The sequence below is a fragment of the Myxocyprinus asiaticus genome, chromosome 3, assembly GCF_019703515.2.
Source record: "Myxocyprinus asiaticus isolate MX2 ecotype Aquarium Trade chromosome 3, UBuf_Myxa_2, whole genome shotgun sequence".
Taxonomy (NCBI): domain Eukaryota; kingdom Metazoa; phylum Chordata; class Actinopteri; order Cypriniformes; family Catostomidae; genus Myxocyprinus; species Myxocyprinus asiaticus.
Genome location: NC_059346.1, coordinates 20,877,953 through 20,902,286, shown reverse-complemented (window position 1 = coordinate 20,902,286; position 24,334 = coordinate 20,877,953). Strand labels below are relative to the sequence as shown.

At 38.6% G+C, this 24,334-nt stretch overlaps 1 protein-coding gene across 6 annotated transcripts in view; it reads right to left on the bottom strand.

The window, feature by feature from the left end:
- Positions 1–24,334, bottom strand: part of LOC127425524 (transport and Golgi organization protein 2 homolog) — a 42,758-nt gene that overhangs the window by 7,658 nt on the left and 10,766 nt on the right. For all 6 annotated transcript variants that reach the window (XM_051671634.1, XM_051671643.1, XM_051671652.1 and 3 more), the window contains one exon: positions 22,867–22,981. In XM_051671634.1, coding sequence (XP_051527594.1) covers positions 22,867–22,981 — 115 coding nt within the window. The remainder of the gene's footprint in view (positions 1–22,866; positions 22,982–24,334) is intronic.

The following is a 24,334-nucleotide window of genomic DNA, read 5'->3' as shown; positions in this document are numbered from 1 at the left end:
TAAATACTACTGATATTTTTAGGCATCAACATTCGGCAGTTCATGCAAGTAAATAGAATAGATTTTGCTTAAAAATATAGTAAAGAAGTATTAATGTTGTATACTTGAGTTGTACAGTTGTTTTGATAAAGTTTAGTTTAAAAAGAATATGTTGGTTTCATAACTTTTGACCACCAAGTTGTATTCAGCAGTTATGAGTAATAGCAAATTCATTAAATTACTATCAAGGACAATCATAACAACAAACAACTGCGTGAGGGATTCACATCGATCTCAAACCCTCACCGTTCAGGAACAACCAACAACAACAACAAACAACTACAGTAAGTCATGGCATCCGCTCATGTTATTTCTTCCTGCACTGCATGTCACATGTTTACAATAGCCTCTTCTGTCAGCAGTGAGGGATTTACATGTGATAAATGTAAGGAATTAGTCAGGCTGACGGAGAAGGTTAATGAGTTAGAATCAGAATCAGCTTTACTGCCAAGTGTGCTTACACATACAAGGAATTGGTCTTGGTGACAGGAGCTTCCAGTGTACAACAATACAAAAACAATACAAAAACAGCAGCGAGACATAGATAATAATAAAAAATAGTTATACACATACGTACATACACACACAGACACACACATACATACAAACACACATACACATACAGTTGTGCTCAAAAGTTGGCATACCCTGGCAGATATTGTGAAATTTTGGCATTGATTTTGAAAATATATCTGATCATGCAAAAAAACTGTCTTTTATTTAAGGATAGTGATCATATGAAGCCATTTATCATCACAATAGTTGTTTGGCTCCTTTTTAAATCATAATGATAACAGAAATCATCCAAATGACCCTGATCAAAAGTTGACATACCCTTGAATGTTTGGGCTTGTTACAGACACACAAGGTGACACACACAGGTTTAAATGGCAATTAAAGGTTACTTTCCCACACCTGTGGCTTTTTAAATTGCAATTAGTGTCTGTGTATAAATAGTCAATGAGTTTGTTAGCTCTCACGTGGATGCACTGAGCAGGCTAGATACTGAGCCATGGGGAGCAGAAAAGAACTGTCAAAAGACCTGCATAACAAGGTAATGGAATTTTATAAAGATGGAAAAGGATATAAAACAATATCCAAAGCCTTGAAAATGCCAGTCAGTACTATTCAATTGCTTATTAAGAAGTGGAAAATTCAGGGATCTCTTGATACCAAGCCAAGGTCAGGTAGACCAAGAAAGATTTCAGCCACAACTGCCAGAAGAATTGTTCGGGATACAAAGAAAAACCCACAGGTAACCTCAGGAGAAATACAGGCTGCTCTGGAAAAAGACGGTGTGGTTGTTCCAAGGAGCACAATGCGACGATACTTGAACAAAAATGAGCTGCATGGTCGAGTTGCCAGAAAGAAGCCTTTACTGTGCCAATGCCATAAAAAAGCCCAGATACAATATGCCCGACAACACCTTGACATGCCTCATAGCTTCTGGCACACTGTAATTTGAAGTGACGAGACCAAAATAGAGCTTTATGGTCACAACCATAAGCGCTATGTTTCGAGAGGGGTCAACAAGGCCTACAGTGAAAAGAATACCATCCCCACTGTGAAGCATGGTGGTGGCTCACTGATGTTTTGGGGGTGTGTGAGCACTAAAGGTACGGGGAATCTTGTGAAAATTGATGGCAAGATGAATGCAGCATGTTATCAGAAAATACTGGCAGACAATTTGCATTCTTCTGCACGAAAGCTGCGCATAGGATGCTCTTGGACTTTCCAGCATGACAATGACCCTAAGCACAAGGCCAAGTTGACCCTCCAGTGGTTACAGCAGAAAAAGTTGAAGGTTCTGGAGTGGCCATCACAGTCTCCTGACCTTAATATCATCGAGCCACTCTGGGGAGATCTCAAACGTGTGGTTCATGCAAGACGACCAAAGACTTTGCATGACCTGGAGGCATTTTGCCAAAACGAATGGGCAGCTATACCACCTGCAAGAATTTGGGGCCTCATAGACAACTATTACAAAAGACTGCATGCTGTCATTGATGCTAAAGGGGGCAATACACAGTATTAAGAACTAAGGGTATGCAATGACTTTTGAACAGGGGTCATTTCATTTTTTTCTTTGTTGCCATGTTTAATTTTATGATTGTGCCATTCTGTTATAACCTACAATTGAATATGAATCCCATAAGAAATAAAAGAAATGTGATTTGCCTGCTCACTCATGTTTTCATTAAAAATGGTACATATATTACCAATTCACCAAGAGTATGCAAACTTTTGAGCACAACTGTACATAGTGCAAATACAGATCAGTTATCTGTTATGTACAGTGCAAATACAAATCTGTTGTGTACAGTGCAAATGTTTTTTTGTTTTTTTCCCCAGAAGAATGAAATGGCAGAAGAGGTTGGATGTATTGGATAAATATAAAAAAAGACTAAACTGCGTATTGCACATAGTTATTGCTCAGTGGGGCAATTTAACTGTTCATGAGATGGATATCCTGAGGGTAAAAACTGTTCCTGTGCCAGAAGGTTCTGGTGCTCAGAGCTCTGAAGCGTTGGCCAGAAGGCAACAGTTCAAAAAGGTAGTGGGTAGGGTGATTTTTCCAGCCTTTTTTATCACTCTGAAAGTGCATAGTTCTTGAAGGGGGGGGCAGGGGGCAACCGGTAATCCTCTCAGCAGTCCGAATTGACCTTTGTAGTCTTCTGATGTCTGATTTCGTAGCTGAACCAAACCAGACGGTTATTGAAGTGCAGAGGACAAACTCAATGACTGCTGAGTAGAACTGTATCAGCAGCACCTGTGGCAGGTTGAATTTCCTCAGCTGGCGAAGGAAGTACAACCTCTGCAGGGCCTTTTTCACAGTGGAGTCAATGTGTGTCTCCCACTTCAGGTCCTGTGAGATGGTAGTGTCCAGGATCCTGAATGACTCCACTGCTGCCACAGTGCTGTTTAGAATGGTGAGGGGGGTCAGTGTTGGGGTGTTCCTCCTAAAGTCCACAATCATCTCCTCTGTTTTGAGCGTGTTCAGCTCAGGGTTGTTTTGACTGCACCAGACAGCCAGCTGTTCAACCTCCCTTCTGTATGCAGACTCATCATCATCTCGGATGAGGCCGATGACAGTGGTGTCGGCTGCAAACTTCAGAAGCTTGACAGAGGGGTCCTTGGCGATGCAGTCATTGGTGTAGAGGGAGAAGAGTAGTGGGGAGAGCACACATCCCTGGGGGGCACCAGTGCGGATTGTACAGGTGCTGGAAGTGAGTTTCCCCTGTCTCACAAGCTGCTGCCTGTCCGTCAGAAAGCTGGTAATCCACTGACAGATAGACATGGGAACAGAGAGTTGGTGTAATTTATTCTGGAGTATATCTTGGATGATGGTGTTGAAAGCTGAACTGAAGTCCACAAAAAGGATCCTTGCAGATGTCCCTGGTCTGTCCAGATGTTGGAGGATATGATGCAATCCCATGTTGACTGCATCATCCACAGACCTGTTTGCTAAATAAGCAAATTGAAGGGGATCTAGAAAGGGTCCAGTGATGTTCTTCAGGTGGGCCAACACCAGTCTCTCAAATGATTTCATGACCACAGACATCAGGGCAACAGGTCTGTAGTCATTAAGTCCTGTGATTTTTGGTTTCTTTGGGACAGGAATAATGATTGAGCATTTGAAGCAGCATGGGACTTCACACTGCTCCAGTGATCTATTGAAGATCTGTGTGAAGATGGGGGCCAGCTGGTTAGCACAGGATCGAAGACACGCTGGTGAGATGCCATCTGGACCTAAAGCTTTCCTCGTCTTTTGTTTCCGAAAAACACAGCTCACATTATCTTCACAGATCTTAAGTACAGGTAGCAGGAGGGGGGAGGAGGGGGTTGCAGGAGGTGTGGGTGTTTGTGTGAAGTGAAGGTCAGAAGGATGTGGGCTGTGAGATTGGGCCTTTCAAATCTGCAGTATAACACATTCAGGTCGTCAGCCAGTTGTTGGTCCACCACAGGGTTGGGGGTAGGAGTCCTGTAATTTGTGAGTTGTTTCATGCCACTCCACACTGATGCAGGGTCGTTAGCTGAAAACTTGTTTTTCAGCTTCTCAGAGTATCTTCTTTTAGCCACTCTGATTTCCTTGTTCAGTGTGTTCCTGGCCTGATTGTACATGACTTTATCCCCACCCCTGTAAGCATCCTCTTTGGCCTGACGAAGCTGCCTGAGCTCTGCTGCAAACCACGGTTTGTCGTTGTTGAACTTTAAATAAGTCCAAGTAGGAATGCACATATCCTCACAGAAACTGATATATGATGTAACAGTATCTGTGAGCTCGTCCAGGTCTGTGGCTGCAGCCTCAAAAACACTCCAATCCATGCAATCAAAGCAGGCTTGTAGTTCCTGCTCTGCTTCATTGGTCCATCTCTTTACAGTCCTTACTACTGGCTTGGTTGATTTCAATTTCTGCCTGTAGGTTGGAAGAAGATGAACCAGACAGTGATCAGAGAGTCCCAAAGCTGCTCTAGGGACACGCATCCGAATGCTAGTGGAGGTCAGTGAGAAAGAGAAGCCGGTAGATACTGTTTCGGATGTGGGCAGTACAGAGAGCAACACACACACTTTGGTTCCGGCTGTAGAGCCCCTGCAGCATGGTGTTTCGGTGACGACTCAGTGGCATACTCGCTCAACAAAGCGACACCACTCTCCCGTTCCTGTTAGCGTTTCCAATCGATTCTCCCCACTCAGTGATGCACCCACTGAGAATCATGTTGAAAGCGCCCTTGTTATAAGAGATTCTATTGTAAGGAATGTGGAAATAGAGACTCCAGCCACTATTGTTAAATGCATTTCGGGTGCCAGAGTGTCTGACATCAAATCAAATTTACAATGCTGACTAATGCTAAACGTACATTTTCTAAAATTGTTATTCATGTCGGCACTAATGATGTCCGGCTTCGCCAGTCGGAAATCACTAGAGATAATATTAAATAGGTATGTGAATTTGCAAAACGATGTCAGACACTGTAATATGCTCTGGCCCCCTCCCTGCTCGTCATGGTGACGAGGTTTATAGTAGATTAGTGTCACTGAATGGCTGGATGACTGAGTGGTGTCTGGAGAATAGAACAGGATTTATAGACAATTGGAAGAGTTTTTGGGGTAGACCTGACCTTCTAAAGAGAGACGGACTCCATTCCTCCAGGGAAGGTGCCGCTCTCCTCTCTAGTCATTTGGCTCATAGTCTTAATAATGATAGTATTTGACTAACTGGGGCCCAGGTCAGGAAGCAGACAAACTGGTTAATCCGAACACCTGCTAGCTGCCTTGAGACATCACACAGGTCACATAACTACAACACATAGAGACTGTATCACCTAGATATCATATAGAGACTGTGTCTGTTCCCTGAACTACCAAACACAAAACCCTCACTAAATCATTTAGAAAAAATTTGATTAAGGTCAAACTTGAACAAAACAAACAAATTAAAGATAAACTTCATATAAAGATAGGGCTACAAAACATTAGATCTCTTTCTACCAAAGCACTAATTGTAAATGAAATTATTACAGATCATAGTTTGGATGTGCTCTGTTTGACTGAAACCTGGCTTAAACCGGAAGAATATATTAGTTTAAATGAATCTACTCCCCCAGGTTATTGTTATAAATATGAGCCACGTCTGAAGGGTTGAGGAGGAGGTGTTGCTACAATTTACAGTGTAGTTTTTGGTGTTACTCAGAGGACAGAATATAAATTTAAGTCTCTTGAACTAATAATGCTTAATGTGATACCATCAGATATAGACATAAATAAAAAACTCTTGTCGTCTTTTACCCATGCTACAGTATATAAATCACCTGGGCCTTATTCTGATTTCCTTGGTGAATTTGCACATTTTTTATCAGATCTTGTAGTTACTGTAGATAGAGCTTTAACTGTTGGTGACATCAACATTCACATAGATAATGAAACTGACACACAGATATTAGCATTTATCGATATTCTCAACTCTTTTGGAGTCAGACAAAATGTCACAGGACCAACTCAGCGCCATAATCATATGCTAGATTTAATTCTGTCATATGGAGTTGATGTTGATAATATAGAAATCTCGGATCATTACCTCGTCTATGAATGCTGCGATCAGCTAATGTTACTCAATCTACAACATGCTATCGTTCAGGTAGAACTATTCTTTCGACCACTAAAGATAGCTTCACTAATAATCTTCCAGATCTATCTCATATACTCAGTAAACCCCAAAGCCTAGAAGAACTTGAAGAAATAACAGAAAATATAAATACAGTCATCTCTAGCACTCTTGATAGTGTCGCCCCCCTTCGATTAAAGAAAAATGCTCTGCACCATGGTGCAATGATCACACTCATGCTCTCAAGAGAGCAGCTCGGAAAATGGAGCGCAAGTGGAAGAATACAAAATTAGAGGTATTTCACGGTGCATGGAAGGATAGTGTCTGTAGCACAGGCACTAAAAGCTGCCAGGTCAGCATATTTTAGCAAACTCATAGAAAATAACCACAACAATCCTACGTGTTTATTCAGTGCTGTGGCTAAATTGGTTAAGAATAAAGCCTCAACAGGACCAGATATTCTGTCGCAGCACAAGAGTAATGAATTTCTTTACTGATAAAATTGAAATAATCAGAAATAATATTGGAATTATGCAATCATCTGTCACAGTACCTCAGAAAACAGTGTCTCATAATTTTCCTCACAAGCAACTTCAATCCTTCGCTGTCATAGGTCATGAAGAGCTAACAAAACTTATCGAATCATCAAAAGCCACAACATGTTTGTTAGATCCAATACAAACCAAGCTCTTAAAAGAGGTATTCCCTGTAATCTCAGAACCTCTTCTTAATATTATTAACTCCTAGCTATCCTTAGGACATGTCCCAAGAAACTTTAAAATGGCAGTTATCAAACCGCTTAAGAAGCCACAACTTGATCCTGGAGAACTGGCTAATTATAGACCGATTTCAAATCTCCCGTTTATGTCGATAATACTAGAAAAGGTAGTATCCTCCCAAATATGTGCATTTCTACAGAGAAATAGTATATATGAACAATTTCAGTCAGGATTTAGGTCTCATCACAGTACAGAGACTGCACATATCAGTTACAAACGACTTGCTCTTATCATCTAATTGCGGCTGCATTTCACTTCTAGTGCTTTTAGATCTTAGTGCTGTATTCGACACGATAGCTCACAACATTCTCTTGAATAGGCTAGAGAATTATGTTGGCATTTGTGGAGTTGCATTAGCATGGTTTAGGTCCTATTTAGCAGACCACTACCACTTTGTCTATGTAAATGAGGAATTGTCAAACCAAATAAAAGTAAAGTATGGAGTGCCACAGGGATCAGTTTTAGGGCCTCTGCTTTTCTCCTTGTATATGCTTCCCTTGGGAGATATTATCAGGAATCGTGGAATAAGTTTCCACTGTTATGCCGACGATACCCAACTTTATAAGTTTCTAAGTCAAAACCTTTTGAAGAGATTTCACAACTCTCCAAATTAGCAGAGTGTATCAATGAATTAAAATATTGGATGGCCAGAAATTTCCTTCTACTCAATTCCGACAAAACAGAGGTACTAATTATTGGACCAAAAACCTCTAAAAATAAGCCGCTAAAATATAATTTGACTCTTGATGGATGTACTGTTACATCATCTTCAACAGCGAAGAACTTAGGTGTTATATTTGATACCAATCTGTCTTTGAAAATCAAATTACCAATGTTTGTAGAACAGCATTCTTCCACCTAAGAAATATTGCTAAATTACGACAAATGCTCTCTGTTGCTGATGCCGAAAAACTAATTCATGCATTCATGACCTCAAGACTAGATTATTGTAATGCATTACTGGGAGGATGTCCAGCAAGATCAATAAATAAACTTCAATTGGTTCAAAATGCAGCAGCCAGAGTGCTGACGAAAACCAAGAAATATGATCATATTAGCCCCATTTTCTCATCGTTACATTGGCTGCCTATTAAATTTTGTATTAATTTTTAAATTCTATTAACTACGTCCAAAACTTTGAATGGTCTAGCTCCGCAGTACTTAAGTGACCTTCTACCATGCTATATTCCATCACGTTCATTCCGATTGCAAAATTTTGGCCTGTTAATAGTTCCTAGAATATCAAAATCCACAAAAGGAGGTAGATCCTTTTCATATTTGGCTCCTAAACTATGGAATAGTCTCCTGTAACCTATTAATGACTTACAATATAGTTTTAGATGAAACTCATTGGGTTATAAATGATTTATAAGCTTGAATTCCACTGGGTCAAAATTTACCCAGGAATGCAAAAGGTGTATGCAGATATTGAAAGCAATAGGAGGGTTAATAGAAAAATTTATGTAAAGGACTTTTGTAGTACTCTGTTCTTCATAAGTCAATAATGCACATTTAATTGTATTTGCTCCCTACAGCTGTAATTAAAGAAAGTGAATCTTCTGCATGTATGAGCTCAGTCACTCTATCATTAATTGATCTGATTAGACATGCTTCTGTTTTCATACACATGGATCTAATGAATGGACACTCATTGAAGTTATTTCAGATGGAACTATGGTGTGGAACTATGAATGTTTGAGGAGAGAAATTCTAGAGTTGTTGCTTTGCACTTTACATTTTATGGCTCAAAGGGGCAGGAGGATGGCAATGAAAGGAAAAATGGTCAATTTACAGGTTTTTAAAAGCACTTTTAAAGGGACCTAAATAGTGCTGGTGGACAATTTTGCAGTGATGGCAAACCACAACAAAGGGAATCACAGACAGACAGACAGGAAGGGACTTCAGAACATTAGAGCCTGTTCTATAAGTGCTAGAGATTTAATAAGTATACAGAATAAATGTGCAGAATGTGCTGACTTTCAGTAAAACCACATCTGTTTTTGGAATCTTTAAATTAATGTTTGTTAATGGTATTTTACTAAGCTACACTTTTTTTTTTTTAAGCATACCAACTGCACAGAGAAGATGCAATTACAAATTTTATTTTATCTCTGTATATAGTTTCATTCTTCTACAAACCGAAAACAACATTTATATTATAGTAGATAAAGATATAGTAACTAACAGCTCTGATAGCAAACATCTGTTCACCTAACAAACTGTGTATATAGCAGTGCAGCACCCACAGAGAATATGTTCTGTTATTGTTTACACGTCAGGCACAACTGTATATCTTCTAGAGGAAGGATGGCCCTTAGTGAATTTGCTTATTAGAATAATGGTTTAATTGAAATCAGTGTTCTTAATAATTTTATTATGTAGTAACTGTTTCATAAAACCATTAAGATGCCTCTTGTACTTTATCTTCCCATCACATCAGCCATGTCTATAAAAGAAAGCTGCTTTGAATAAAATACACAGGCACAACCGAATGAGGTTTTAATAATAACCTTGTCAGTCTCCAATAATGCATTCATTTCAGTGAAAGGGGTGCATAAAAAAAAGAGCCAAAAAGCCCTATAATGATTTATCAATGCACTACAATCATTGCTAAAAACCACCAACCAAGTCAAAGTTATGGTTTTTGTATTAGAGGCTTTGGTGTGGTTGGACATATGCTGAATATTTTAACTGTTATTTCACAAAAGGCTGATGAAGAATGTTCCGATATGGTCTCTTCCAGCAAGACAGTAAGGAATCATTTAGAAGACACTTAAACCAAAGCAATAGTACCCTTATAACAGGGACAGTCTCCTTGGAGTGTCTTACTCAAGTGTGAAATGGTTTCTAGATCGCCTGTTGCAGGGTTGGAACCTAAAACTTTTCCCTTACCAGCTATAACCATCATGTCAAACTACCCAAAGGTTTTAGTATAACACACCAACTAAGTCCCAAGGATCTTTAACTACACCCTTAACAGTAATAAACTCAGCAAAAAAAGAAACGTCCCTTTTTCAGGACACTGTATTTTAAAGAATTTTGTAAAAATACAAATAACTTCACAGATCTTTATTGTAAAAGGTTTAAACAATGTTTTCCATGCTTGTTCAATGAACCATAAACAATTAATGAACATGCACCTGTGGAACGTTCGTTAAGACACTAACAGCTTATAGACGGTATGCAATTAAGGTCACAGTTATAAAAACTTATGACACTAAAGAGACCTTTCTACTGACTCTTTCTACTGACACCAAAAAAAAGATGCCCAGGGTCCCTGCTCATTTGCGTGAACATGCCTTAGGCATGATGCATGGAGGAATGAGGACTGCAGATGTGGCCAGGGCAATAAATTGCAATGTCCGTACTGTGAGACGCCTCAGACAGCGCTACAGGGAGACAGGAAGGACAGCTGATCATCCTCACAGTGGCAGACCACGTGTAACAACACCTGCACAGGATTGGTACATCCGAATATCACACAGGATGGCAACAACAACTGCCCGAGTTACACCAGGAATGCACAATCCCTCCATCAGTGCTTAGACTGTCCGCAATAGGCTGAGAGAGGCTGGACTGAGGGCTTGTAGGCCTGTTGTAAGGCAGGTCCTTATCAGACATCACCGGCAACAACATCGCCTATGGGCACAAACCCACCTTCGCTGGACCAGACAGGACTGGCAAAAAGTGCTCTTCACTGACGAGTCGTGGTTTTGTCTCACCAGGGGTGATGGTTGGACTCGCGTTTATCGTCGAAGGAATGAGCGTTACACCGAGGCCTGTACTCTGGAGCGAGATCGATTTGGATGTGGAGGGTCTGTCATGGTCTGGGGTGGTGTGTCACAGCATCATCGGACTGAGCTTGTTGTCTTTGCAGGCAATCTCAACGCTGTGTGTTACAGGGAAGACTCCTCCTCCCTCATGTGTTACCCTTCCTGCAGGCTCATCCTGACATGACCCTCCAGCATGACAATGCCACCAGCCATACTGCTCATTCTGTGCATGATTTCCTGCAAGACAGGAATGTCAGTGTTCTGCCATGGCCAGCGAAGAGCCCGGATCTCAATACCATTGAGCACGTCTGGGAACTGTTGGATCGGAGGGTGAGGGCTAGGCCATTCCCCCCAGAAATGTCTGGGAACTTGCAAGTGCCTTGGTGGAAGAGTGGGGTAACATCTCACAGCAAGAACTGGCAAATCTGGTGCAGTTCATGAGGAGGAGATGCACTGCAGTACTTAATGCAGCTGGTGGCCACACCAGATACTGACTGTTACTTTTTGTTCAGGGACACATTATTCCATTTCTGTTAGTCACATGTTTGTGAAACTTGTTCAGTTTATGTCTTAGTTGAATCTTTTTATGTTCATACAAATATTTACACATGTTAAAGGAATAGTTCACCCAAAAATGAAAATTTGCTGATAATTTACCCTCAGGCCATCCAAGATGTATCTGAGTTTCTTTCTTCATCAAAACAGAATTTAAGACTTTTAGGATTTCATTTCAGACCTCAGACCTCCTCCTCTAAACAATGCAAGTGAATGTCCTCCATTTTTTGACGGTCCAAAATGCATATTTAGGGTGCTTCAAAATAATCCACATGACTCCAGTCGACAAATAAAGTTCTTCTGAACCCAAACGATTGATTATTTTGAGAAACAAAACAATACTTGTATACTTTTTAACTACAAATGTTTGCTTCCGTACATCTCTGTGACGTGCGCTCATGAGAGGGATGACATAAGCTCGTTAAGGTCACGCGTCACGTGGAGTCAGGAAGCACGTCATTGTTTACAAGAGAAACTTGTGCCGTTCACAAACCAAAACAGTCCAAAACAATTTCAAAACAATATATATATAAAACATTTCCAAATAATAATAATTAAAAAAATACAATGTAAACAATGACGCGCTTCCTGCCTTCTCCTCCACGTGACGCGTGACCTTACCAAAGAGCTTATGTCATCCCTCATGAGCGCACGTCACAGAGATGTACGGAAGCGAGCATTCAGTAAATTTTCATTTTTGGGTTAACTATTCCTTTAAGTTTGCTGAAAATAAAAGCAATTGAAAGTGAGAGGATGTTTCTTTTTTTGCCGAGTTTACTACCAAACTACACCCATAAATGCCACACATAAAATGCTCTTTGATCTAAAGTATTTAAATATACAGAAAACTTTATTGATAGAATACATGGATTTGTTCATTTTTAACAAGGTAAAATGTAACCAAAGTTATGAAAAACTACCAAAATATGATTAGCAAAATTAATATTTTCACAATGTACCTAGTTAGAAGGTCCCCTGTATAATTAACAGCACTAGCTGTAAGAAAATTTATTTCAGATGTACTGGAAAGTAAAATGGACATAATACCTGAAAAACCCGTATAAATCGATACTGAATCGAAATCAAATCAAGAGCTTGTGAATCGAAATCAGGAAATATTTATCCATACCCAGGCCTACATTGAGCTGGGCCAAGTTTCTGAATACCGAATAGGGTGGTCATGTGTTCAGATGTATGCATCTGTCTTAACATCAGTAAGTTGCCAAAGAACAGAATGAGTTGTTTTTGCAGCTTAGTTTAATAAATGCTCTTATTTAACTGCGTCGGCAGTTTTGAGTACTAAAAGTTTTGAGTCTGAATGTTTTTATAGTACAAGGAACTCTTTTATCTCAAAAGATCAAGGAAAGATTTGATTCCTCATGATATGACCCTTTTGAAGATTTTTTTAGCTCTTAATTTTTATATGGTATCTATATACCCAGTGAAAGTTGAAAACAACACTTCTCAAAGCTGAGTCTGAATACCAAACCTGATAATACAACTAGGGAAATCATTCAATGGGCTGAAATATCATATGATATATTCAGCTATTATCACACTTGTCAGTCACATCCCTATAGAGGAACAAAGGCCGTCTCTATTTACAGGAGACAGCTGTATTGATTTCAGCTCAAAGTGCCTACTGTAATCCTCAAAGTTTATTTGGAAATATATCTTTTTATCCTTTGTGGTTGAGGAAAAAAGGGACAGAACAATAAGTTCAATAATGATCTTGTTTATTAAAAGGGTAAACAAATGAATAACAACCCCCGCTGCTATCTTTATCGGTTTCATTACTGTGTTTGGGACTCTCATGAGTGGCCTTCCGATACACTGTATATATAAATATAGGCTTGAAGAGGCAGATATGAATGGACAAATATTATCCCTCCAGCCCTTCAGATGACAGCACGGACTTAATACATCACTACATTAGCAGACAGACTTTCAGCAAGCTAAAAGATGGGTTGACAGTGTTTTGCCCCAAGACTCTAATGCACAGCTAACTGCTGTGATTAATGTATCTGGAAAAACAAAACAAAATAGATTGTTAAAGTTTGTCAAGGCAAACTTTGATATTGGCCAGACAAAGCCTTGTCTGAAAGTTTAAACTTAGAATGGATTGATGGATGTATAGATGGACAGATGGATGGTTATAGGAAGCTATATTTGTACAGAGTTCCACAAAGACAGTTTCTTTTCTCTATTTACGTTTAGTCAATTAATGATCTGCTGCTACAGCCATAAAAGCATCATTTTTCACTGTGGGACATCAAATCCTCTTCTGCTCTGCATAATATCGCTGTAATATTGAATCGAGAGGTCTGTGGCAATTTCCAGCCCTAATAGCAACCAGAGTCAGAAAAGTCTGAAGGTCTGCGCCAAATTTTGGTCTTGGTTTAAAGGGTCACAACACCTCTCTGTTTCAGCACAGTTGAGCTCTAACCACATTTTTAAATGATGCACTCAAAGTGGGCGTGATCAGCTATGGAGTGAGGGGGAGAAGGGGAGTGAACACAACAACTGTCTGATCCAGTCTCTCATCAAAGTTAACAGCATCAAAGATTCTCAGAATTGCTCGTAACAATGCAAAAATAAATTATACACTGTTTTGTAAGCTCACAATACAGTACTCGCACTGGTAATTTATATCTGTAATTTAATACGCAAATAAACGCCAAGCCATGTACTCTCGAAAATGTGTGAATGTTTTTTACGCTTTATTAACTTTTGACAGTTATTCCAAGATGATGATTTACAAATATAAGTGCTTAGATCGGTTAACACACTTACATCAGGGATGGATGGATCAATGTAAACCGCATCTCCAACGAGTCCCAATCAGAGACGTCGCACATCACCGAATATCTCAAAACAAATTAATAAATACTTGCTGCGCGAACATTCAAAAGGTGTTGCCTTTGAATGAAAGTCTGTCCTGTCCCTCTGTCAGCAGCATGGGGGGGGGGACTCATGTCACAGTCCTATCAACTCTCTCAACTGACTGATGGTGCTTGAGATTTTTTAGCCCCGTTCACACCGCCAGTGACATTGTGCGAGACAGCGACACCATCCCATTGATTTTCAATGAGAGCACAGCAACTTCCGGCGACACAAGCTGTCGCGACCGTTGGCGACAGAGATCGCCGTGGGGAGCGACAAGATAAGTTGAGAAAATTTCAACTTTATGCAAATGACGAGCAAAATTCGCGAGCAACTACCAAAGAGAGTGAAGACAGAGTAGCTTACGTCATCCGTCTCCAGGCAGGGTGAGTGTGAGATACTGGAGTCGACTCGAGTGCAGGCAAGACGGAGAAGATAAAAGTTTCTGTGAGCGATTTCACTGTTCTTTTATCATTTGTCTTTAACCACATATATAGTTATGGGCTAATAAAATGATGTGTGGAAAACCGTGTCAGCATTCTGAGTGAGTTTGATTCATATATTGATATAACATTTGTCTTGTTTAATGATATGATGCATTAAGCACTACTGCAGGTTATATAAAACGCACTCCCTTGCAGAATGTGCATTTTTAGAGGCTGATTCCTTGTCAAATTAGGACGATATCTTAGTTTTAGCAGCAGTATCATCTGCAAACAGCATTTCAAACGCTACTATGGCCAGTTGTGCAGTCCACCAATAATGTTAGAGCGACGGCAGCAGTAGGAACGCCCACCAGCAACACAGATCGCAAAGTCGCCCGCGGTGTGAACAGGGCTTTTTGGTTGAATTCGTACTTATCACAACCTTACTCTATGTGGTTTCACTTACCTAGATCTCTATTTAACAAAACAGGTGGGCTTGAATTTCTTTTAAAATGTGATTTTGAGGTAACTAAGATTCCTATTAAATTATCAAACTTCCACAAACAACTTCTCCAATACTGGAAAATATTTACCCACAACTTTTCTCCCCATGGATCCACCCTATGGAATAACAGGGTCATTACAATTAATAGGAAATCATTGTTTAAAAGTGATTGGTATGAGAAGGGTATTGTGTTTGTGAATGATATATTAGATGATAATGGTAACTTCTTGGAACATAGTGCCTTCTTGCTCAAGTATAATCTTAAATGCACTCATAGAGAATATAATAAGATGTGTAAAGCAATACCGTTACCATTATTACAGTTAATCCAAAACACATTGATATATGCGAGAATAAGACTTTCACCAACCTTACCAAATCTAGTAATTAATGAATGTAATTAATATGACAGTAAATGTAATAACAAATGTATCCATGTTTTTTTAAAATCTAGAATGTTTTTGGATTATGATAGAGGATTGTGTGTACAAGTTCCAAACATGAATGCCTTGTCCATAGATAAACCACATTTCAAATTCATCAAATGGCCCATCTCCACAAAAGTCAAAAAGTAAATTATTTATAAAATATATCCGGTTGCTGACTTTCTTAGAAAAAGGTTCAAATTTGAAGTAGATACCTGTGTATTTTGTGAGGCAGCTGATGAGACACTGGAACACATGTTCTTTTTATGTCCTATGGCCAAAAGCTTCTGGTCCGATTTACATAATTGGCTGTCATTTAAGATTTATGAAATTCCGACGTTTGACTTATCACACATTCTCTTTTATATGGATAATGTAGATTCATCCCTATCTGATTTGGTTAATATGATTGTTCTCATGAGTAAATATCATATTCATTGTAGTAAGTGGAGATATTCTAAGCCTTCTTTTTCATGGTTTATGAATGATTTTAATTTGTTTTTTTCCTCACTGAAGAAAAAGTCTAGTAAAATTGCAAGAAAGATGTGTAGTGATATCCAGACAATTGTTGTTTTGATAAATATCCCCTTGTATGCTATGCCTAAAGGATGTTTTTTTCTCTTTGTATTTTTAACTAATACCCCCTTGTTATTGGCTTTTTGTTGTTCGGTATTGTGTAGGGGACACTTTTCTTTCATTTACACTGACAATAATTGTATTGTTCCTATTGATGTATGTTTCTATTTCTCCCCTACGAGAGTTTTGTACGTTTTCTTGTAAAAAAAAAAAAAAAAAAAAGAACAGGGCTTTTGAAGCGCTGGTCACGTGCATGGCAACGACTTGCTTGTCAAAGGGTAAAGGTCACGCCTTCTCAAGAATAACATCAAGAACACCCATGATGTAGATTTGCTGAAATGCAATGGAAAACCTAAACCAGGTATGTCATGTCCATAGTCAATATTCTTTTCAAACCCGGAAGACGAAAATAGCCAGAACAATCCCTAAATTAACCCTTTTCCTCTTGAAATTAAATATAACGAATGTTGACATTCTCTGCCCTTGTGTACAAGATATATATACCTGTTAACATTTAAAAAAAAATGTGTTGTAGTGTTTCATGACTCTATAAGGATTTTGAAAAAACCTAAACCAAGTCTGTAGAATAACAGTATTTTGGCTTTATCATCAAACATAATAAAAAGGACAATTCTAATTAAATGATGATAGTAAAATCATAGGACAAAGGATTAGTAACATTCGAGCCAGCACTTTAACTAATTACACCAAGCAGTAATCAAATTGCTGCATGTCAGCAAGTTGCTGGACTGTTTGTCACTAGTAGGCATTCCCACCAGGGATCCACCGATACAAGAATTGTGTGTCCATATCAATATCCGATTATTTACAGCAATGTCTGCCAATACAGACATTAGTTTGGAGGTTCTTCTTTTTTTTTTTTTTTGCTTGAAGTTCTTCAATTTTAACAAACTCACATTCCTTGCTGTGTCAAGCTTTAAGATTATCAAATAAGTTTTGTTAAAAGTAGGGATGCACCGATTTATCGGCCAATTATTGACCAAATTAAACCATCGGCATAACAGTTAAAAGCAAGAAAACACGGATATGAATTTATAACTAATTAGTAACACTCTTTGTAAAAACTCTGAATTCAAATGCACAATCCAGAAATAACAATAGCCACAAAATGTAGAAGGGTTGGCACTCTTAAGAACATGTAAAAATTATTTTGTATTCTTTGTTCTCATGTTAATGCAGAAAAAAACAGCACAAACGGACGTGATAGCTGTGAAAGCAGCATTTACCTATAGGCTACATGATGATGGAAAATAGGGGTGGGTGACATGATTCACCGGTAGAAATTGGCCAACCGGTAAACATTTTGGATTATTGTCTCTATCGCGGTAACGCAAAATTGCCACACGAGAAATGTGTACAGCACATAACACGCATGCATTACACATTCTGTCAGATAAATGGAGAAAGACGGAGCGACTGATCGTTCCTCAAATTCATTTGAATGAGAAGATGAGAGGAGATTATGAAAGAAAAAGTGCATCCTCCGTGGTGTGGAATTGGTTTGGCTTTAGAAAACGCAATACCGAGCAGAAAACAGTGATTTGCAAGGTTTGTACATTGTGTATGTCGATATAGCCTATCCATGTGCACGTATATATCAGTGGTCAGGGATTCACGTGAGACTGATAGAAATAATGAAATGCAGTTTTTCACTGACAGCTGCATGTGTCATTAGATGAAAAGCTTATCTAGAACAATAATCATAATAATAACAACAACAACAATAATTATACTAATAAAAATACAAATAAATAGAAAATTGGTGCACATCATCAGACTGAAATGTGGCATTTAATTTTTATTAATTTCTTTGACTATGTCAAGTTCAAAATAAAGAGAAAATTATATAAGATGAGGAAGTTTTCATTTATAAATTATTTAATTCACTGACTGGATTACTCAAAATTACACATTGCAACATGGCTTAATATATAATACAATTTTACTGATTTTTCAGAAAAATGTTACTATATCGTGATATATATATCACTATCATGATATAAAATTACTCATATCGTGATATAGGATTTTGGTCATATTGCCCACCCCTAATGGAAACCATCAAAAACGCTTTGAAACCAGCAGACTTTGACTTGAGACATCGGTTTGACATCCATTAATGCTGCATGATGGATTGAATTAAGATTAAAACCACAATATGGCCTTGCATGATTACTAAATTTTTAAAGGCTGCGTTTTAAAATGGAGGCTGTGTCTCGTTTCGAAGGCTGCATGCTAGGTAAGACGCGTCCTTAGAAGGCTGCAGTATACCAAGTGTCCTCCTTTAAACAAGCCTCGTTTTTGAAGGCTGCATCCTCCGGAGGTCGCATTTGTCGGCCGCATACGTCTTCGAGGCTGTCTCATTTCAGAAAAGCGAGTAGGACACTTCGAATGCAGCCTTCGAATGCGACCTTCTTTCACGGGAATTCGGAGGATGCATGAGCTGTATCCTTCGTGGGCACTCACAACCCACAATTCTTTGCTTCAACGGAAATGTCTAAAAAAAATAAAGCCAATTTGCCCGTAAATATGATGTTCAAATGCAAGGAATGTTAATTCCCAAGCTGAAGTACCTCAGTAGATGGATGCAGAGAATATAATATGTATAATTATATTAACATACAATTAAAATAAAGTATTAGACTAAAATACACCTGTAAAATCTTTATATCATTATAACGCTCCTAAAATTTACCTCATACATTCCCTTCCAAAGGGACTTTGTACCCATCTCACTCAAAGCTCTGGCGCTTGTTAAAGAGTGGCGTGCTGTCATAGCAACCATGTTACGTTCTGTTTCCATTTGTCCTATGAAGGCCATCTTGTTTAAACGAGGCTTGTTTAAAGGAGGACGCTCGGTATTCTGCAGCCTTCAAAGGAAGCGTCCTACCTAGCATGCAGCCTTCGAAACAAGACACAGCCAAAGTCCCTCTGGAAGGGAATCACGAGGTACATTTTAGGAGATAATGATGTAAAGAGAAAAGAAAATAGATTTTACAGGTGTACTTTTAGTCTAATACTTTATTTTAATTATATAATAATATAATTATACATATTATATACCCTGCACCCATCTACTGAGGTACTTCAACTTGAGAATTAACATTCCTTGCGTTTGAACATCATATTTGCAAACTGGTGTATTTTTTTTTAGACATTTCCGCTGGAGCAAAGAATTGTGGGTTGTGAGTGCCCACGAAGGATAAACCTCAAGCATCCTCCGAATTCCCGTAAAAGAAGGTCGCATTCGAAGGCTGCATTCGAAGTGTCCTGCTCGCTTTTCTGAAACGAGACAGCCTCGATGACGAATGTGGCCGACAAATGTGACCGGAGGACGAAGCCTTCTAAACGAGACACAGCCATAGTCTGCATTTAGCGCTTCAGTCAGCATTGCGTGAGCAAGCTGCGCCTTCTAGTGGTCTGGCCAGCATTATCCATTATCCTACTATAATACAGAATTCAAAAGGGGGTTTTGTTCCTTTGGTTAAAACTTTTCATTTTTCCATGATGTCTTTGACATTTCCGTGCAATTGCCCAACATAAGCACAGTATGAATTTGTAATGTTCTATCATATATACAGTACATACTATACATGTAAAATGTAAGTTTTGTTGTTTTGAACTGCAAAAACCGAGGTGCAAATTGTTTTAGAAGTACAAAATAACCTTTTTTCATATCAATAATCATGTTATCATATTTAGTTATTTTTTGTATCTTTTTTCATTGTGGCTCTCTTTAAAAATTTGGCCTGTCATGTGTTCCAACAGATCCAATCAATGTTCAATGGAAATTATTTATTGTTAGAACAGTAAAAAGGCTTTTGTACCTCTTTGTAGATTTTTAAAGCATAATTCCAAAGTAAAACAGAGATATGAAGACAAAATTAGGTAAGCTGCAAAATATCATCTCGGAAAAATATTTTCATATTGGTGCATCCCTATTTAAAAGTTTTAAAGTTAATTCCACCTCGAGAAATTCTAACAGTGCAAAGCTTACAAATTGCAACTCAACTGTCATTGTCACCCAAATCATTGTAATACCAAAAAGAGACATTTCGATTTTTTTCACACATAGCACGACTTGTAGGCTAATTGTCTGACAAATTTTTCTGCCCCCTTTTGACAGGAAATAATTGGCCCCGAACATTGGCTGTATTGAAACAATCTGCCGATGTACCATAGTGCAGTTAATTACATTTATCAGCCAATACCGATGTTCTGAAGAACATGACAGTAAGTAAATGATGACAGAATTTTCATTTTGGGTGAACTATCCCTTTAAACTCTGCTCAAGTCTGTTTAGTTGTCAAGTGTCAAATCACCAACACTCAAAGAAAACGAACCACTTTGAGTCACTTTGTCATTGTTAACTGCTGTCAGTGTGAACACATATTCAGGCTACAAGTTTGCTAATGTAAAATCAACATAGACTCCCAATACACTCACATCTAAAACCATAACTAACATAGTTAACTACCATTACACCAAACAGCATCTAATATATATTATTTGAATGGATGCCATAATTTCTGACCTTTAATATGTAGAATCACAAAATCCCATCTTCTTAAATCACCTCAAATAGCTATGCTCAGAAAAAGCCACGCTGCTGGAAACATGACATCTGTTCTAACAATATCTTAAATAGACTTCTTAAGCTCATTACAGGTTCTGTATCTGGAGAACAGGTGGCTTCAGCAGTGCCTTCTGTCCCTCTCAAAGACTCCAGAGATAAGACAACATCATAACTGTCCTCAATACTAATGATAAAGAATGTGACATCATAAAAAAAATAATAATAATAAATAAAAAAAAAATTAAAAAAAGTTATTTCTCATAACTTGCCTCTACTGTATCTATTAAAATGGGCATTAAGTATGATTTCAGCACTGGTATAGCAAGTGTCTTTCATTGGTGAACTGACAGCTGAACAGTACATAAAACCAACTGGATTCAACTAAAGGATTCTGGGTCACTGTAAGCATCTATGCCATAAATTATAAAATATATAAAAAAGGACAAAGGCAACATTGTTGTGTTGGTAACACTACACTTATAGTTGTATTCGTTAACACTTTATAGAATAAAACAAAAATGTTTATTTTACTCAAACACATACCTATAAAAAGTAAAACTGATCATTTTACAGTGGTTTCTTAATTTTTTTCCAGAGCTGGGTGTGTGTGTATATATATATATATATATATATATATATATATATATACACACACACACACACACACACACACACAGTTGTGCTCAAATGTTTGCATACCCTGGCAGAAATTGTGAAATTTTGGCACTGATCTTTTATTTAAGGATAGTGATCATATGAAGCCATTTATTTTCACATAGTTGTTTGGATCCTTTTTAAATCATAATGATAGCAGAAATCACCCAATTGGCCCTGATCAAAAGTTTATATACCCTTGAATGTTTGGCCTTATTACTGACACACAAGGTGACACACACAGGTTTAAATGGCAATTAAAGGTTAATTTCCCACACATGTGGCTTTTTAAATTGCAATTGCAAAGTGCTCCTTGAAACAACCACACCGTCTTTTTCCAGGGCAGCCTGTATTTCTCCTGAGGTTATCTGTGGGTTTTTCTTTGTATCCTGAACAATTCATCTGGCAGTTGTGGCTGAAATCTTTCTTGGTCTACCTGACCTTGGCTTGGCATCGAGAGATCCCAGAATTTTCCATTTCTTAATAAGTGATTGAACAGTACTGACTGGCATTTTCAAGGCTTTGGATATCTTTTTATATCCATTTCCATCTTCATAAAGTTGCATTACCTTGTTACACAGGTCTTTTGACAGTTCTTTCTGCTCACCATGGCTCAGTATCTAGCCTGTTCAGTGCATCCACGTGAGAGTTAAACTCATTGACTATTTATACACAGACACTAATTGCAATTTAAAAAGCCACAGGTGTGGGAAATTAACCTTTAATTGCCTTTTAAACCTGTGTGTGTCACCTTGTGTGTCTGTAACAAGGCCAAATATTCAAGGGTATGTAAACTTTTGATCAGGGCCATTTGGGTGATTTCTGTTATCATTATTATTTAAAAAGGAGCCAAACAACTATGTGATAATAAATGGCTTCAAATGATCACTATCCTTAAATAAAAGACAGTTTTTTGATCAGTCATATTTTCAAAATCAATGCCAAAATTTCACAAAACTGAAATATTGTTCATTCATTTAACTAATTTAGAGGAATAGCTAATTTATGTCTCATTTGTTGTGTTCACCATTTACACTTCACCAATTGCATTGACACTTTTTTTTTTTTTTTGGATTTTTCCCCTTTTTCTCCCAATTTGGAATGCCCAGTTCCCAATGCACTCTAAGTCCTCGTGGTGGCGTAGTGATTCGCCTCAGTCCGGGTGGCGGAGGACGAATCCCAGTTGCCTCCGCGTCTGAGACAGTCAACCCACGCATCTTATCACGTGGCTTGTTGAGCGCGTTGCCACGGAGACATAGCGCGTGTGGAGGCTTCACGCCATCCACGCTCAATTCACCATGCACCCCACCGAGAACAAACCACATTATAGCGACCACGAGGAGGTTACCCCATGTGACTCTACCCTCCCTAGCAACTGTCCAATTTGGTTGCTTAGGAGACCTGGCTGGAGTCACTCAGCACACCCTGGGATTCGAACTAGCGAACTCCAGGGTTGGTAGCCAGCGTATTTTACCACTGAGCTACCCAGGCCCCTAATTGCATTGATACTTAAGAAATTAACCAATCAAGATATTTGCATAACATCACTCACCTGAAGTCAGCTGTCAGGAGATTGAAGCCATTATATAAATGACCCTCTGAAGACACTTTACGGAGGTAAGCAAAACTGTCCAAGTTATCCGCCAAATAGTTGGTCACCAAGGAACCTGGGTAAAAATTACAAATGAGGACAACCACGTATCAATCATCCAATTTATTACAACCATGGATAGTGAAAGAGGAGAATTTGGTTGTGAACGGTTTGTAAAGGTCAGTTGTTTACTCAAGACTCAGGGAGAAACAGGTATAGATAGAAGACATGTTTTTTAAGAAGACAAATGCAGAAATTAATGTAATTTGTTAAACAACATGTACTGAGCCATGTTACTCTTGCTCTACCATGCAGCTGTTTGTGTGTATGACCTCCCTATCACAGCTGAGATGTTTGCATTATATTTAGTGACATGGCCTGGGAACAGAGGGGTGGGGTCTGTTTGAAATGTTTTTGATGGTAAGTGGTAGTGAGGTGTCAGCCTATAAAGAGGCCTTGAAGAAACCCAACAGAAACTGACACGATGACAGTTAGAAGCCCAGTTCAGCTGAGTGGAGATCTGTAGGGAACAGCTGGTGGAGGACTCAGGCATCACATCCCAAATGCACACACTTGCAAGAACATGTCAACAATCATTAAGAATCAAATAATGAAGGCATTACTGTACATTCCATATAATATTTTGCAATGTTTTGCAATATTTAGCATTGTGGGTAAAAGTAACATAGCTTATAAGTGAGATAAGAGATTGTTTGAATTACAATTAAATGAATCAGGCTTTTTTGTACAGAATGTAAATAAAATAATATAAATAAAAATGATTATTTCAGAGCTCAAAAACTTTTAGAAATAGACAGAAATATGTAATGATGCTTTGAAATCAGGGAAATTAGAATCTTTATATTTTAAATAGAAACATCTATTGAACATCATACCCTCAGGTATATGAAAGTCACATTTGGAGGTGTGTACTGTATGTAGAGAGGTACTGGCTTAATGATAAGACTCTGCCCTGTTTAGCCCATTAGTCTGTCACGTACACTCACTGAGCACTTTATTAGAAACACTATGGTCCTAATAAAGTGCCCGACATGGTCTTCTGCTGTTGTAGCCTATCCGCTTCAAGGTTTGACGTGTGAATTCCGAGATGCTATTCTGCTCACTACAATTGTACAGAGTGGTTATCTGAGTTACTGTAGCCTTTCTGTCAGCTGTTCTCCATTGACCTCTCTCATCAACAAGGCATTTCCATCCGCTGAACTGCCACTCACTGGATGTTGGCACCATTCTGAGTAAACTCTAGAGACCATTGTGCGTGTGAAAATCCCAGGACATCAGCAGTTACAGAAATACTCAAACCAGCCCATCTGGCACCAACAATCATGCCTCGGTCAACATCACCAAGATCACATTTTTTTCCCCATTCTGATGGTTGATGTGAACATTTAACTGAAGCTCCTGACTCGTA